This window comes from Cheilinus undulatus, linkage group 20, assembly GCF_018320785.1.
Source record: "Cheilinus undulatus linkage group 20, ASM1832078v1, whole genome shotgun sequence".
Lineage (NCBI taxonomy): Eukaryota > Metazoa > Chordata > Actinopteri > Labriformes > Labridae > Cheilinus > Cheilinus undulatus.
The window spans coordinates 5,340,410-5,355,689 of NC_054884.1; the positions used below are offsets into that span (position 1 = coordinate 5,340,410).

General features: G+C 38.9%; 1 protein-coding gene across 2 annotated transcripts in view; it reads right to left on the minus strand.

The window, feature by feature from the left end:
* The window catches only part of LOC121527948 (ras-associating and dilute domain-containing protein-like), a 50,937-nt gene that overhangs the window by 21,502 nt on the left and 14,155 nt on the right, over positions 1 to 15,280 (minus strand). Inside the window, exons 6-10 of one of the 2 annotated variants that reach the window (XM_041814998.1) lie at positions 10,437 to 10,733; positions 9,909 to 10,313; positions 7,218 to 7,255; positions 6,905 to 7,122; positions 6,145 to 6,257 (exon numbers count right to left, since the gene is read on the minus strand). In XM_041814998.1, coding sequence (XP_041670932.1) covers positions 6,145 to 6,257; positions 6,905 to 7,122; positions 7,218 to 7,255; positions 9,909 to 10,313; positions 10,437 to 10,733 — 1,071 coding nt within the window. Of the gene's footprint in view, positions 1 to 6,144; positions 6,258 to 6,904; positions 7,126 to 7,217; positions 7,256 to 9,908; positions 10,314 to 10,436; positions 10,734 to 15,280 lie in introns of both variants that reach the window. The other variant, XM_041815000.1, reaches the window with a different exon arrangement.

Below are 15,280 nucleotides of genomic sequence, written 5' to 3' on the forward strand. Positions count from 1 at the left end.
CCCCACAGGCAAGACCTGGCCCAGAGTGCCTTCACCATCCCGGCAGTCAGAATCCGGGTTCATCTTTGGGAATCTCTCGGCTACACTTCATCATTTCTCCCTGAATCAAACTATAACACTTTCCCCATTGAAAGATCCCACTTTTCACTAAATCTAAGGCATTTCAGCCATCACTGATTGTTTGGCCTTGCTGGCCACCATACTTTAGCACAGAGAGGTGCAGGAGTAAACTCTAAAAACTTTCTTATTCTTTTCTAACCCTATGAAATTCTAACCAAATCTTCACTTAATACTTCTGCTGTACAGAGGTTAGTACAAACCAAAGTCTTCCTCTGAGAAAATCTGTGAACTCATACCAGGGGAATTTGGTCTACAATAAACATGACAATTTATTAGCTTTTCGAAGTAAAAGCACTGCGAGCATACTGTTTTTAATTTGGGATTATTTATGGATTTACTGACAAACCACATCTGGAAGTCGTTTGCTTCATCAGGCTGTTGCCTATAGAGAAATGAGGTCTTTCTGGGGCAGGTAGTTAGATAACCACATCCTTCTGAACTGAGTAAAGAATGTGCTGTCTAAAGCTTGCAGGACAGCATCTGTATAGGAATACCTAAAGTTTCCTCTTTGGACATGCAAAGTCATATCAGTGACATCCTTCCTGTAGGGAAACTCAGAGAGAAGTTGCCTTAAACCTGATACATCAGGGACAAAGTCCAGCTGAAATCCAACTGGCAGGACATGTGAGAGCTCATCTTGGCCGCTGTTGACAGACCAGAGCTGTACTAATGGGATCTGTGATGTGGCTCTGAATTAGACATTGCTTCCTTTTACTTTTCGGCCTTGGTGGTTTGGAGCATCCAGGTCATTGGCGGGGCTGTGCAGCAGAGAATCAGAGTGGATCTGCAGCACTGCTATCATGTCTTGAGCCACTGTCTGAGGAGGAAATGTAAGATTGTATGAACAAAAATAGGCCAATCTCCTCATTAGTGTTCTTTGGATGGTCTTTTTTACCCACACCCACACAGCTCCAATGGAAATGTGTCTGAAACTTTCCCGGCACGCTTCCACGTAATGGGTGTGGTGCTTCAGTAAAAATCTGTGGCTACAATAAAATACAATTTTCTCTTTTTCCATGGAGTGATCTGTGAGAATACAACAGGGGAGGAACTCTGTAAAACAGAGACAAAGATAAAATATTATACTAAATAGCCAGGGAGACTTCATTACCCAGACACCCTGTGGTGACAACAAACCTCTGACCCTCTTAGACCGAAGCGTGTTCTTCTTATTAGGGGGTAAGGCAGGAATAGAGGTGTATTCACTCTTTCTTTAACATGTTTTCAACCAGTTTTAGTCCTTCACTAAGTTAACAGCTAGAAATATAAACTTTTTAACTGCTTTCCACTCATTTTTGCCCTTTTTATTCCATTTTCACAATTTTTACAAATATAATGCCACTTTTTAACCTCTTTTCATAAGGTTAGTTTACCATTTTTGCCCTTTCTTAACCAATGTTTTACCATTTCAAAGCTACTTTCTGCACTTTTCAACCTCTTTTGATCTATTTTTGTCAATTTTCAACCATTTTTCACCATTTTTATCACTTATTTTGCCATTTTTAACCTCTTTTCACAAAGTTAGCTTCGCATTTTGCCAGTTTTAACCAATTTTTGCCACTTTTTAACAGCTTTTCACCATTTTTAACACCCATTTATGCCACTTTTGCCTTTCTTTACCCATATTTGCTGCTTTATCACATTTGTTTTAGCTCTTTTATCCTATTTTTTTCCCTACTTTAACCCATTTATGTCACTTTAATAACTTCTCCCCACTTACTTTAGCTAATTTTTGCCACTTTTCACTTTTGTTTTGCATTTATTTAATACTTTTTCCCTCAAAGTGGCTTAGCTATAAAGGTGGAAGGATGTTTTACCCCTTTATTGATTTTATAAATCAATCACGGTCAAAATAATTTGGCTTTTATGAAGAGAAAAAAAGCTCTTTAATGTCAAAGTGAAAATAGATTTCTACAAAGTAATGCCAATTAAATAAAAATACATAATGTAAACAGAGGTCCAGACAACAGACAACAGATCATCTGAGTGCAGTGAATGTATCTCAAGTGATTGTAGTATAAAGAGACCTGTGTCTTGCAGCTCCAGTCACTAGCTAATCAGTAATCATGGCTACCATTACACCATGAAGACTAAAGAACACTTAAAGCAACTCAGAGAGAATGTTATTGAAAAGTATAAGTCAGGGGATGGATACAAAAACATTTCCAAGGCACTAAACTTCCCCCATAGTTCAGTCAAATCCATCAAGAAATGAAAGGAATCTGGCACATGTGTAAATCTGCCTAGATCAGGCCACAGTGGGTCCTGGGCACCCACTATGCCGTGGGCTGGATCATGCCTGGGAAAGCATGCCAGGTGCCTGTAAAAGACAGCTACTGTTCCCGTATCATGCAGTTGACCCTTCCCATCCTTGCTGTCCTGAGCACGTCAGTATCAGACACACAGTCTTGCCAATGACACCGAAAAATGCGCTAAAGAGAAGTTGTCACAGAGGAGTCCAGTCAGCTCCTCTGACCATCAGTCAACATCCAGGCCTCACAAGAGTATAGTAAGATCATGAGGACCAAGGACAGAAAGACTCTGACTTTTGTTCCCAACGCCACACTGTCTTGCTCAGCACCCATCGAGCCATCGGTGAGTCAAAGTCTGCAGTTAATCTCAGCCTCACAGTCAGCAGATAGATGGATTATGCTGCACAGACACAGATTCAGTGGCAGCATCACCAAATACCTGCATCTTTGTTTTGGCCCAGGGGACGTGCATTCCCACCAAGATACCAGATATTGTCATAATACCTCTCAAATTTTCAACATCTGGTTGGGTAATGCCTTGTGATTGTTTTTGGAGGTGATACGATGAAATTTATGGGTGCTCCAGCACCTCTTAGACGGGTCTATAATCACCTATGACATTTTAAATTGTGGAAATATACTTTTTAATAAAACGTCCTGTTTTAAAGTACAGTTTAGCTGTCCCCTGTTATTAATATTCTTGAGTAAAGCAGCCTATTGAGAAGAAGTGAAAATGATGACTTTTAAAAGAAAATCTAGGTTGGAGGGTTTCAGGTTTTTTAACTTTAGCCTAAATGCACTGAATAACTGAGGGAAAATGAAGAATCCAGCAGTCTTTGTTGATTTTAAAGAGAAGGGGTGACCCCTCTAATAGCATTTGTTATCATTAATGGTGATTTTACAGTAAATATGCTAGAAATTGGGGACAGTGACGCGGGGATATCTTGCCACATCTTGCTAGCTGAAAAGCATGTTCCCCCTGACTTACATTATATGGTCCCAGATTTTGTTCAAGTAAAACAGATCTTACACTGAAAAATGATAGGTTGCAATCTAAAGCTTAGTCAGGAGCTCCTCCTTCCCCCGACAGCCACTTATTCACACACAGACCCGTGGTGTCTGGTGTCATAATGCCCTCAGTGTGGTCTCCCGGCGTGGCTGGTTGCTCTATTAGAAAGCTGTCAGAGGGGCTAACTGGGCTCTTTCTTCTGAGCCTGTCTCTGATTATTTTCATTTCACCAACTATACATCATAATCATCTCAGAGAGAGAACCAGGGAGCTGCTAAACAAGCCCAGCCTGTCTGCTCACTCAGTCAAGAAAACAGGGAAATAGTGAAGCTTAAAGGATAATTCTGCCATTTTAAAATGGGACTTTTTAGGGCTGAAAGACAAATGGGTCCAAAATGGCATGACTGCAGTGAACTGATTCATCCAGCTGCTAGAAGAGCTATTACAGCCTGTAGGTAATCATTCAGTGCATATTTGCCTGCTCAACTTTCATCTATGTAGCTATTGTTTTTGCAACTGAGAAGATCAGACTGTTATAAAAACTCTGTGACATTACATAAGTAGACTTTTTCATTACACAGAAACAGCTGTTAACTATTTCCCTGATTTAAAGCCACCAGACTTCTTTAACAAACCTTGTGGTTTTACCTTGTAGAGCAGATTTGCTGGTGTAGTGCTGCACAGATCAGTTATGTTTGCCAGCAGTCTTTTCGAAAATAAATAGTGCAATAAAAAAAATCTATTACAGGCAGTGAAGGATCTGCAGCAGTTTTTCAAGGCGACGATGACTGATTTCGTCAGTGGATTCTGGTTGATTAGAAGGTGAGGTCTGCCTCTGGGTCTCTACTATGATGTTTGCAGACACACGAATAGCTAACTGAGGCCCTCAGTGTTTAGAAAATATGGTTTTTAAATGCCTTAATTCGACCAAAACCCCACAAACGATAGGTTACAGCCATTACAGACTCACTGACAGCCAGCTGAATTGATCTACTGCATCGTTTCCCAGTGAGTTTAACCTAAGGCCAAACTGTGTCGCCACATTATTGTGGCTGTTTTTTTTTTGTTTTGACAGCAATAATTTTATTATCAAAGTTAGAAACAGGTACAGTAGGTCTCTAAACTTGTTGAAATTTATTTAACACTTATGCCCACAAAATTGACTGGGCCCCCGAGAAACCCAGATTTATTGATGATATCAATGCATGTTTGATTATCGGTGCTAGCGTCCTGGCTCGCAGTTACGCCCCTTTGGCGCTGAAAAGTGTGTGAGGCTATAATTGGGTTCTGATGTTCAAATTATCCATTCGTGCCACTGTTTGACCCGTTTTCATCACTGTTTCTGCTCATTTCTGCCACATTTGTGTCCACATTTGCCACTTTAACCCATTTTTGCTACTTTTAAACCTTTTGTCACTACTTGAGCTGGCTATTTTTTGCCACTTTAAATAAATTTTTACCACTTTTCAACTGCCTTTCACTGTTTTTAACATACATTATGCCACTTTTTAACCCTATTTTTACTACGTAAGAAGATCAGTTTTGCCCCATGTTGGCACGTTAGAACAATTTTTGCCACTCTTTAACTGTTTTTCACCCATTTTTGCCATTTTTAACCTCTTTTCACTTCTTTAGCAGTTTGTTTTTGACCCTTGTGCCACTGTTATTATATATTTTTGCCACTGTTCAACTGCTTTTTCCACCTTCTTTATCATTTTTAACCGCTTTTTACTAAGCTAGATTGCCCTTTTTGCCAATTTTAACCCATTTATGCCACTTTTTAACGGCTTTTCACCATTTTTACCACCGATTTATGCCACTTTTTCCTTTCTTTACCCATTTTTCCTGCTTTATCCCAAGTTTATCTTTTTTAACCATGTTTTTTTTCCCACTTCAACCCATTATTGCCACCCCCCAATAACTTTTCACCACAGACTTCTGCTAAAATTTGGCCACTTTTTGCCTTTACTTTGCAATTATTTTATAATTTTTCCCTTAAAGTTATTTCAGTTCCTTCTAGTTATTCTCTGGTATCCTGACATTTGTGTTCATCACGGCTTTATATATGATGTCTGAGGCTACTTTAAAAATGGTTTACTTCGACATTCCCATTCATAATGTTTACATCACAAATATAATTTAATTTTGTTTTAAGAAAATGGCTTTATATTATAAAAAGGCTATATTGTACTACATCATAGATAAATAAAATTAATTTGCTGTTTCTTTGATACGAGTGGTTATAACTCTGCTTAAATCTAAAATATGGTTATCAAAGTTTAACTTTACAATAAATCCTGATTTTGCTAACTTCCATTAACCCCTCTTATGCTAATGCAAATATACACTCTAGGTTGGATGATTACCATTTGATGATCATACAAGAAGCTATTTTTTCTATGTTTTGTTGATTAAAGCGGTGCTTATACGTCTCTGTATATATGATGCAAATATGAAAGGCTGTATCTAATGGTGCTAAAATTCAAATAAAAGTATTGGTGGGAAAAAAAGTGAATGGATTGTAGTAATCAAAAAGTATCAAATGCCGTATTAAGGTCATATAAGAAAGAGCTGAAGTAAGATCATGAAAAGGTGAAGAGGGTAACCCAAAGGGGCTGAGCAGGCAAACTTCATCATAGCTCAATTATTTTAAAAATTTATTTTAAAATACATTATATATGGTACAGCAAGTAGAATAAAGTATATATTTTATTAGTATTATATATATATCATATATTATGTTTTGCCTTCTCATCCTCTCACCTTGGTGATGTAGTACACACACTGCTGGAAGGCAAGCAATAAGACCTCCTCCAGGACAGCTAGCGTCTCCTCGCTGGCTGAATGAATACAGGACAGACGGAGCTCCAAGAGGGCTGGAAATCAGAGGGAGAGACAAATTTAAATAAATAGTGAATTTATGCACCAATAATATATTACAATCATGACTCAGTGCTGATGTTAAGCAAGGCAAGAGGCACCATGTGTCCGTCTATTACCTCGGCCGTCTTGTGGATGTGATATTTTAAAAAACACTTTAAGGTTCTTTTTTTTTTAAATTTCCACATATGTCAGCTCTGACTCAAAGATAAACCAAATGCATTTCAGGTCAAGGGTATCTGCAAAGTCTTTGCAACAGGGCTATGTTTAATTATACCAACTCTTTAAGTAAACAGGCCAAGGATAAACATGCAATTTCCAAAAGCCCTTTTATTAACATGTGTGATACACCAGCACTTTATCATCAGGCCCATACACTTTAGCACCTTATACACTCTAACTATAGTAGTCACTTTATTCCTGGTAGCCATGTAGCATCGTTATACCTTTCATTATGTACATGCTTGTAGCTAATCTAGCTAGCCAAAGCACTACATCTAACCATCTAACCAACAAAAGCACAAAAATTATATTGGATACATTTTTTTTTTTAATTTTCTATATCGAAGTAATCTGTAGTTTAAATTTTAATAGGGTTACATAAAGACTTCATTCAGTTCACATATATGTTGGATCAACTAACCCCAGTTTTCCGCCTCCTTGATATCGTCATCTTCCCTTTCCTCATCATCCTCCAGGCCTTGCTCCTTCCTGATTCTCCACTCCAGAATAAGAGGCAGCTGAAACTGGATGAAATGCAGCAGCTCCAGGCTGTTTGACATCCACACCACCAGGGGGCGCAGTCCCGACATCACCTCATGAAGTGCAGGATCCTGGAGGTCATTGTAGTTTGAGTTGTCACTGCTGAGACCACAATACAGAAAAAAAAAACTTGCAGGGTAGTCTGTAGACAAAAATATTACTGACTGATGATAAAAACAATAAAATACACTTACGATTCAGACTGAGCCGCAGCCAGGTCCTTCGTGTGATCCTGCATAGTAACATATGAGGCATTTAAACTATAGCGGTCATAATAAGATATAGTAAAAGAAATACTTCATACAAATAAAGTAGATGACAGCTCACACAGTGAAGATTTTGAGTTGTTCACATTGTCTTATCTCAAAATTATCTGTAATTCTTTAAATGAATATTCAAAAATCCTTTACCCTTGCTACTTGTTAACATTGTTTTTAGTTTTTACATTTTTTTCAGTGCCCATAACAGAACATTTCACAGTATAAAATATAACTACTACTGAAGTTAATGTGCTCTGGAAAAGACTGAAGAGAAGGTCTTCACGCAACAACATGAAAGGCTTCTCAGCACTAACAGATGGTCAGGACGGTAACTATTCTCCCAGAAATCTATTCTATAGGCCATAATAATACACCTGTTTCATCTACACATGTGAAACACCTTGCACAGCCACAGTGCATATGACAGTAGGTCACCAGGCTATTTAAAGCACTGCTGAAGCACAGTGCAGACTACTGTAGTTATTTTATGAAAATGACGGATACAGTTATCAAAATAAATAAGGATTCAAGGCATGATAGCTTGCCTTTTGTTGTGACCTTATGCTGCAAAACACCTTTTTCCATTTTCCTCTACAGCAGAGGGTTTTAACTGGTCTAGCCTCAAAATCCACCACTGCCTCCTTAATGAGAAACTGCAACCAAAACTAAAATCAAAAACTAAAGGAAAAAAAATACGTTATTACAGTATTTATCATAGTATGTGGTACACAGCACTTAACCCTTCAAAGCTTGAAACATCAAATAACAGCCAGAACATTCTTATTTTTTTGAACCGAGATGTTTATTTAAATTTGTCGCTCTCGCTTTCAAGGGTTAGGGTATCAAAAGTTTAAAAGTTTAAAACCTGACCTGCAAAACCTGATCACAAATATTTTATAAAGCCAAGTAAACCATCTGCTCACAGAAAAAGAACTCATACATAGCTCCAATAGCTAGCTAAAGCTAAGCTCACAAGGCAGCTACAAAAGCGACATATTAGCTTTTATCACAAAGCAGATAAGCTACGTACATATGTTCTCTATGTAGCTAGGTTAGCTTTAGCTGTGTTTGTTAAAGCTCACATTGCTTAAGCTAACTTAGCTACATTGGCTTATGTGGAATAGTTAACTACATAGCTAGTGAAGTTAGCTCTAGCTGATGCTAACTAAGCTAAAGTGAGCCACTGTTTGTGTAACAATGTCTAAATAGGTCAATATAAAATTTAACCCTGGATAAGACCTCTAATCCTTTTCTCTTTTATTTATGAAACGTATCTTAGTCTGTAATGTTTGTATTGTGGTTATTTCATGAAAGTAATGGCCAGAATTTGTTTATGAATAAAGACTATATAAGAAAAAATAATCTCAAACTGGAAATAAATTGTACCAGCAAATTAAGGGGCTTCTATTCCGAGATAAACAGCGTCTCCGATGAATGGTATGTGGGAGTGGCCATCAGAGATAAACGGTCTGCTGTCAGACCCCTCTCAATGTTCCTTAAGTTTTCAAGACAGAGAATTCTTAAGTTTTGTTATTTCAATGGGATGTTGTCTGTTTTGGAGGCAAACTCACCTCTGTAACACGGAAACCCCACCCCACTCTGCATTTCCAGTGCGTTTAGACCAGCATTGCTCATTGTAGCCCACCTCCATAGCCTCCTTCTTAATACAACGCCATGTTTTAAATCTAGGACTCTGTTAAATAAAAGGCATCTCATAAGGTGTATTTACAAAACGGAACATCAGTGATTGTTTTCATTTATACTTTTCTCATAATGAGGGAGAAAAACACTCAAGAGTGGAGTTTTGCATTCCTGCTGGTGGTGCCAGAGAGCATGTGCATCCTGAGATACCAGAACACATGCATATTCAGGGACCACTTCCAGCAGGAACATGGAAGTGCACATTTATATGCATTCGACCCTCATTATGAGAAATTTACGAATGAAAACAAAACATCAGTTTCTATTAGTAAATATGCCTTCTGATGCGCAGTTTTACTGAACAGACTCCTCAATTTAAAACAGGAAGTAAACAGAGGAAACAGGCGGAGCTGGGCAGCACTTGTCTGTACCCGTCATATTGAATTATTGTTGTTGAGAGCCCCCTAGTGGCGGGATTTCACATTACGTGCATTTAAAGAAAATGAACTGCCATAAATGCCTTTTTCTTGATTAAAATGTGCTGCAGTTGCTAGTAACACTTTAGCCAGCTAGCAGATGCTAATGCTAACTAGCGCGCTAGCATGCTAAGAGTACCATATCTGCTATGTTCATCGAGGTTGTGAAGTGTCCATAGTTTCAAGCTCAATTTTTGGACGGTATCCATCCTCATTCATCCTCTTTTTAACCCTGTGATGCTGTGTAACCATGAGATTTCAATTCTGCCCTTGAACTTTTTGAACTACGTCCTTTTAATACCAAGGCATGATGGGAAAAATGTTATCAAAACATAAAGTAAGACTGATCTTATGATCTTATGTTTTAGGCTTCATAAATAAGAAGAAAATAAAAATATAAACTAATTTTAACATATTTTTCTTTTCTTTTTTGAAAGCTAACTACTTATATTTCTAATCTACTCTAATTTCTAATTTCTCTCCCTTACATCTTTTCCCCAAAACTCACCCATATGGCGCTCTGAACTCCACTTGCGATGAGCAGCAGCAGCCTCCGCAGGTCAGTCGTATGAAGATTAGCAGATGAATACTGCACACACAGGCACAGTAAAAAAGAAGCAGTCAGTGGCGGTCTGTCGTTGATGCTGCTGTTCCCCATAGCCACTATCTCCTTCACGATGCAGTACTCGTCCTTCGTCTCATAGTTCAGAGTCAGGCCGTGGCCTTTAGATGATTTTATAAAGGGAGGACCTCTGTGGAGAGTCTGTTTGCCTTTCGAGCTCTCGAGCTTGGAGAAATTTGAAACACAGGTGTGACAGAGGATGACAGAATTGTTTTTTGTTGTGGCAGGTGTCTGATCCAGCATCCAGGGGACAGCGGTCATGGCGGGTCCAGAAGCAGCACTGTTTACTTCCTTTATTTAAAAGAGAGAAACAAAATTACGACAGAAGAGTTATTTTGCATGCTTTTCACTCAAATAATCTGGTAGAAAACCAGGGCATTCTTCTCCTTGCATCGATTTCTGTCTCTCAGGTACCTTATTTGTTGACACTAGTGGATCCTTGAAGAGAAAAAGGTAGCACTGCCCCAGTCCGATGATGTCCCCAGGGTTGAGCTGCACCTCTTCTCGCAGCAGTTGGCCGTTCCTCGTGACGGTGGCGTCCTGACAAGGGCCGAGCACGGTGGAACTGCCAACGCTATGGCGATGAAAATAACAGTGTCTTGGAAGGATGTCAGCTGCAAAGAGGAGGATGTCCGGCTTTGACCCATCCTCGGTTTCACTTTGCCGACCAAACACGATGTTCTGACCGGCGAGAAGGTAGATGATAAAGTCCTGTGTGCAGAGAAGCAGGTCAAATTATCAAGAAACCGGCATCACCATGGTGCTTAAGATCTAAGCCAATCCCTTTCAGGCATGACCTCTCTTTACTAATCATCCTGCAGCTGTCATACTTTAAAATCTGTTCTCTTTCCTTCACAGTCTGTTTCAGTGCGACCGCTGCAACCCTCCTCCTCCCCAGCTACCTCAATTACAACACATTGCTTTCCAGGTTCAGCTCCACAGAGGTCTCTTACTCATCTCGTCCTACTACCATCACCACCACCAGTGTCTAGACTCCATAGGGGGGTTTCCTATCCTGCTGTCACTGTCCCTTCAAGTTCATAAAGACATCCCAGTGGAGCCTTTCACCAAAGATATTTCACAATTTCAAACATTTGCCAAACATTTCCAAACTAAAACAAACAATTGTTAAACTCGTATTACGTCTCTCCTGACTGAACTGTGTTTCTGTGTGCTGGTCTTTAACACAAATTCTACTCCTAAAAACAGAACGAGTCCTAAGCTGAGGCTGGATCTCTCTTATTTTGTAACATTAATCTGTTAATCACCACCAGCCATGTAACAACAGTCTCCTGGTGAACTCAGCCCGATCATGTGGAAGTATTACCGTCTTGATCCAAGCCTGATTAGGAAAACAATGTTTTATTAGCCACAAGAACAATGTTCAGGGTTTATTGTGTTTGACATTCTCTCTGTGTTATCAGCCTTTTTCTAGTGAGACCTGAGCAGAGCTGAATTAATGCAAACACAAACTCCATCAGTCTTGTCCATGTTAACTTTTACGCTGGCGGATTGAAGTCCTGTGACAGCTCTTTAGGGAAAACAGCTGTGACGCAGAGCCAGAACCACAGCAGTGTATCAGGATTAGCCTGTGTGTGCCTGCATGTGTGTGGTGGTTGCCCTTTGTTGAAACTGTGCGTAATCAGCCAGGAAGCAGTGCCAGGTTTGTCTCTTTCAGTTTCCTGATCTGTGTTTTCAACACATATTTTTCCTACCGACAGTATGCTGACTTTAGAAAAGTGATTCTCCCGTCTAACTCTCTCCTAACACACAGAAAACATGAGGCAGAGTTGGATAGCTTAAGGGCAAAAAGCAAAACCCTCACCATCGGTCAGTCTGACTGAAATACAATAGGAAGGTAACATTTTTAACAAGAAGGAATAAGTACCATAAATCCCTATTCAAACTGTCTAGTATCACACTGAGACCTCTGATAATTTATGAATGACCCCTGACATCAGTGTTTGGTGCTGCAATTAGCTCATGATAAGCAAAGTGTGTAATTTACTCAATTTACACGCTAAAAACATGCACGAGCTGCATGATAGCAGCAATGAAAAACATGCAGTGCAATCACGTTTTAAAGTCCATATATAAAAGACAATGTCGTGCATATTTCTTTTTTTGCAGGTGACATTTCCTTAATTTATTCTACACATGCTTTCAACCAGAGCTTACAATCAACAATATGTGCAGAAAGCTTTTTTTCCATTTTGATAATCTGTAGCAAACTGTCCATGATCAACGAACAAGGGAACTCATGCTCATTTCACCTGTGTGTATCAGCAGCTGATCAGACAGAGGAAGAAAAAGAGAGAAAAGGCAGAAAGATGAGTTTAAAGTCCCTCTGTTAATGTATGAGAGAAGTGAGACATCTTAAGTCAAATGCGAGCCTTGTCAGTGATTGTTTTCTGCTGTTGATGTCATTGTAAACTTTAATTTTGGATTGCATTTTGCACTGACTACTCTCCTCAGCTGTTGTAGCCTGATACTGAATATTGAGCGGCGTATTTCAAAACGTAAACTGTATTATTCATGAATTATAAAGATAAATAATACTGACAAGATCAGGCAGATGTAAAGAGAAGCTGTAGGAGGCAAAGCAGAATCACTGTGCATGGGGTACACTATCCACTGAATTTTATATTTATTTGGATATTCAGTTTAATTGTTCTAAAAAAATCCCGAGTCCCCCCCTCATGGCAGGATGGTTTGACCCAGACTGGCACATGACCTCACCTGTCAATCACTGATGTTTATGTCCAGGAGGAACCCATCCCCAGTGCTAGGAATAAGCATGATAGCTAGAGTCCCTCTTCCTTTCCTTTCTTTTTCTTTGTAAATTGTTTTGGACTGGTTTTCATGTGGGAAATAACCAATGGGTTAAGCTGTGTTGGAATGTCCGACCGTCTTGAATGCACCATGACAGTGGTGTTCGCGAAGCTGCGACAGTGTCACCTTTAAATGACGTCACAAGACTCAGGTGGAGGGGAATGCTGCCACTGAGAGAAGGAGAAGATGCCAAATCAGACTCTACAGCAAACCCAAATCCCACGGACTTCAATGAAACTAGTCATTGTTTTTGAGTTAAATCCCAACCAAACTAAAACTGACCTGAAAAGAAGCTTGGGCTCACCAAAACCACGCAATGCTTGCAGGACGAACTAGGCCAGAGAAAGTGAGCTTGCCCAGCTTGTGTTTCCAACACTGAAAACCAGTCCTGTTTTCTTTCCTCTTTTCTTTAATACATTAGATGTCAGGGGCTTTAGTTTCTGATCTAGTTTATTTACCCGGGATTAGCCCGTAACACCGGCCCTTTGTGTTTTTATATGTGGGATGAAATTAGCCAACAGTAGCATGAAGTCAGCACTTCACTTCACAAGACAGATGTACATGTTGGTACACCACCTAAGATTTTTAAGAGGAAACTTTCTAAATTCAGAAGTGTTAACTATTTTTGTTTGCACACATCCTTACCATTTTTATCTATTTATTATCTTTTTTTTTTTTTAAACAAGTTTTAAGTTATACTTTTTATTTCCTAATAGATCAAAATGAGCTGTGTTTTGCATGCTGGTTTTGTGCCTGTCCAGTCACAGTTTTCACGACATTAGTTGGAACACCCACATTTTAGTGATGAGAAAATTTGCCATGAATTTGGCCTTGGATTATTAGAATCTAAAATGTTTTTCAATTGTCTGAGATTTTAAAGTGTTTATCAGTTACAAAGTTTTAAAAAATCTGACACTGATGTGTTTAACGTCTTTTTTTCAGCTAAAATGCTTAAAGCTGTTAAAGGGGTACTTGGCTTAAAAAAATATTTCACTAAGGGAAACTTCAGTGAAAGAACGTTGAGAACCACTGTGTTAGCATACCTCCATAGCTGCAGTCTTCTACAAAACTGTCAGATTTGGGGGGGGGCTGTTTTGTTTTTTGTTGTATTACTTCATACCTGTAGCAGCTATAGTGGGTCTGACAGATTAGGAAATACGTCAGTGTTATCTTTCTAAAGACACATTGTTGAGCTTGTACTCCAAATGGTTCAAAAACAGCATTTAATCAACTTTGTTTATACCTTGCCTTGAGCTTCTGACTCACTTCACTTAGAATTCTAAATAGTTAATGACCATATTTCATCATCCATAGGTCCACAAACAAGACTAAAACCATGCAAATCAGCATCTCTGCCATTTGCGCAGGTCGTATATATATATATATATGTTTGTATATACATGCATATATGTATATGAATTTTTTCTTTGTTGAGTTTATGAAACTTTTCTGCATCTTTTCACAGTCAAAAATATCAGAGGCTGCACAAGGAATTGTAAATAGTTTTGACACTTGCTTTCCTTTCAGCTGTTTTCAGTGACTTTCTTTTGCTTGTACTTCTTTCAATCTTGGCAACCCAAACGCATGTCCTTGCATCGCTGCTCTATTAACAGCTCTTCTAATCTGCATCAGTTTGTCTTTGCACACACGTTATCTTATGTAGGCATCATTTAGAGTTGCTCCTAGTACCATCCCAGTAACTGAAATACGACCAATACTGCTTAAAATGCAGGTATTGGTAACGATGAGTAACAAGTTTATTCACCCGTCTGAAAATGTTTGGTTTAGCTTTACATTTTGCTTTGTTTAGCCATGATAAATGTTAGCGCTATAAACCAGAAATCAATTCTTCTTCACTGCTGGAAAGCACTGTATGAGCTACCAGTTTTAGAGCAGCGAAGAAGAACCACAGGACACACTGCAGCAGCAAAGAATGTCGTCTGCGTGACAGTTTTTCTCTGAATGTGATCATTAAAATGCCTTCCTGAACTGTGCTGTCATTGCCTCTTACTTGTTTCTCTTCTTGAAGCTAGCCGTTGTGCCTTCCCATTGATGCTATTGATGCCTTTGAATCTTTGCAGCAGCATTTTCATTGAGCCTGGAACTTGTGAGTTTTTGGGACTTTAATGATGACACCAGTAAACCTGATATTGAACGTCTTTTTTTATCAATTTAAATCAGAGAACAATCATTTATTACTGCTAGCTTGAATTCTAACCGTCATATTGCATATCCTTTGTGAGGGTCTGCATAATGGAGAGAGCTAGAAAGAGCCGCCTATATTATTGTTATTTTAATATTTAGCAGAAAACTCAGTAATCAGCAGGAAAAACACTTTAGCCTTACAGAGATTACATTATGATTGTATTTGTTCAGCCATGTTCTGAGTCAAATATAGGTCTAAATAATTTGCTAGTCTGCACAGT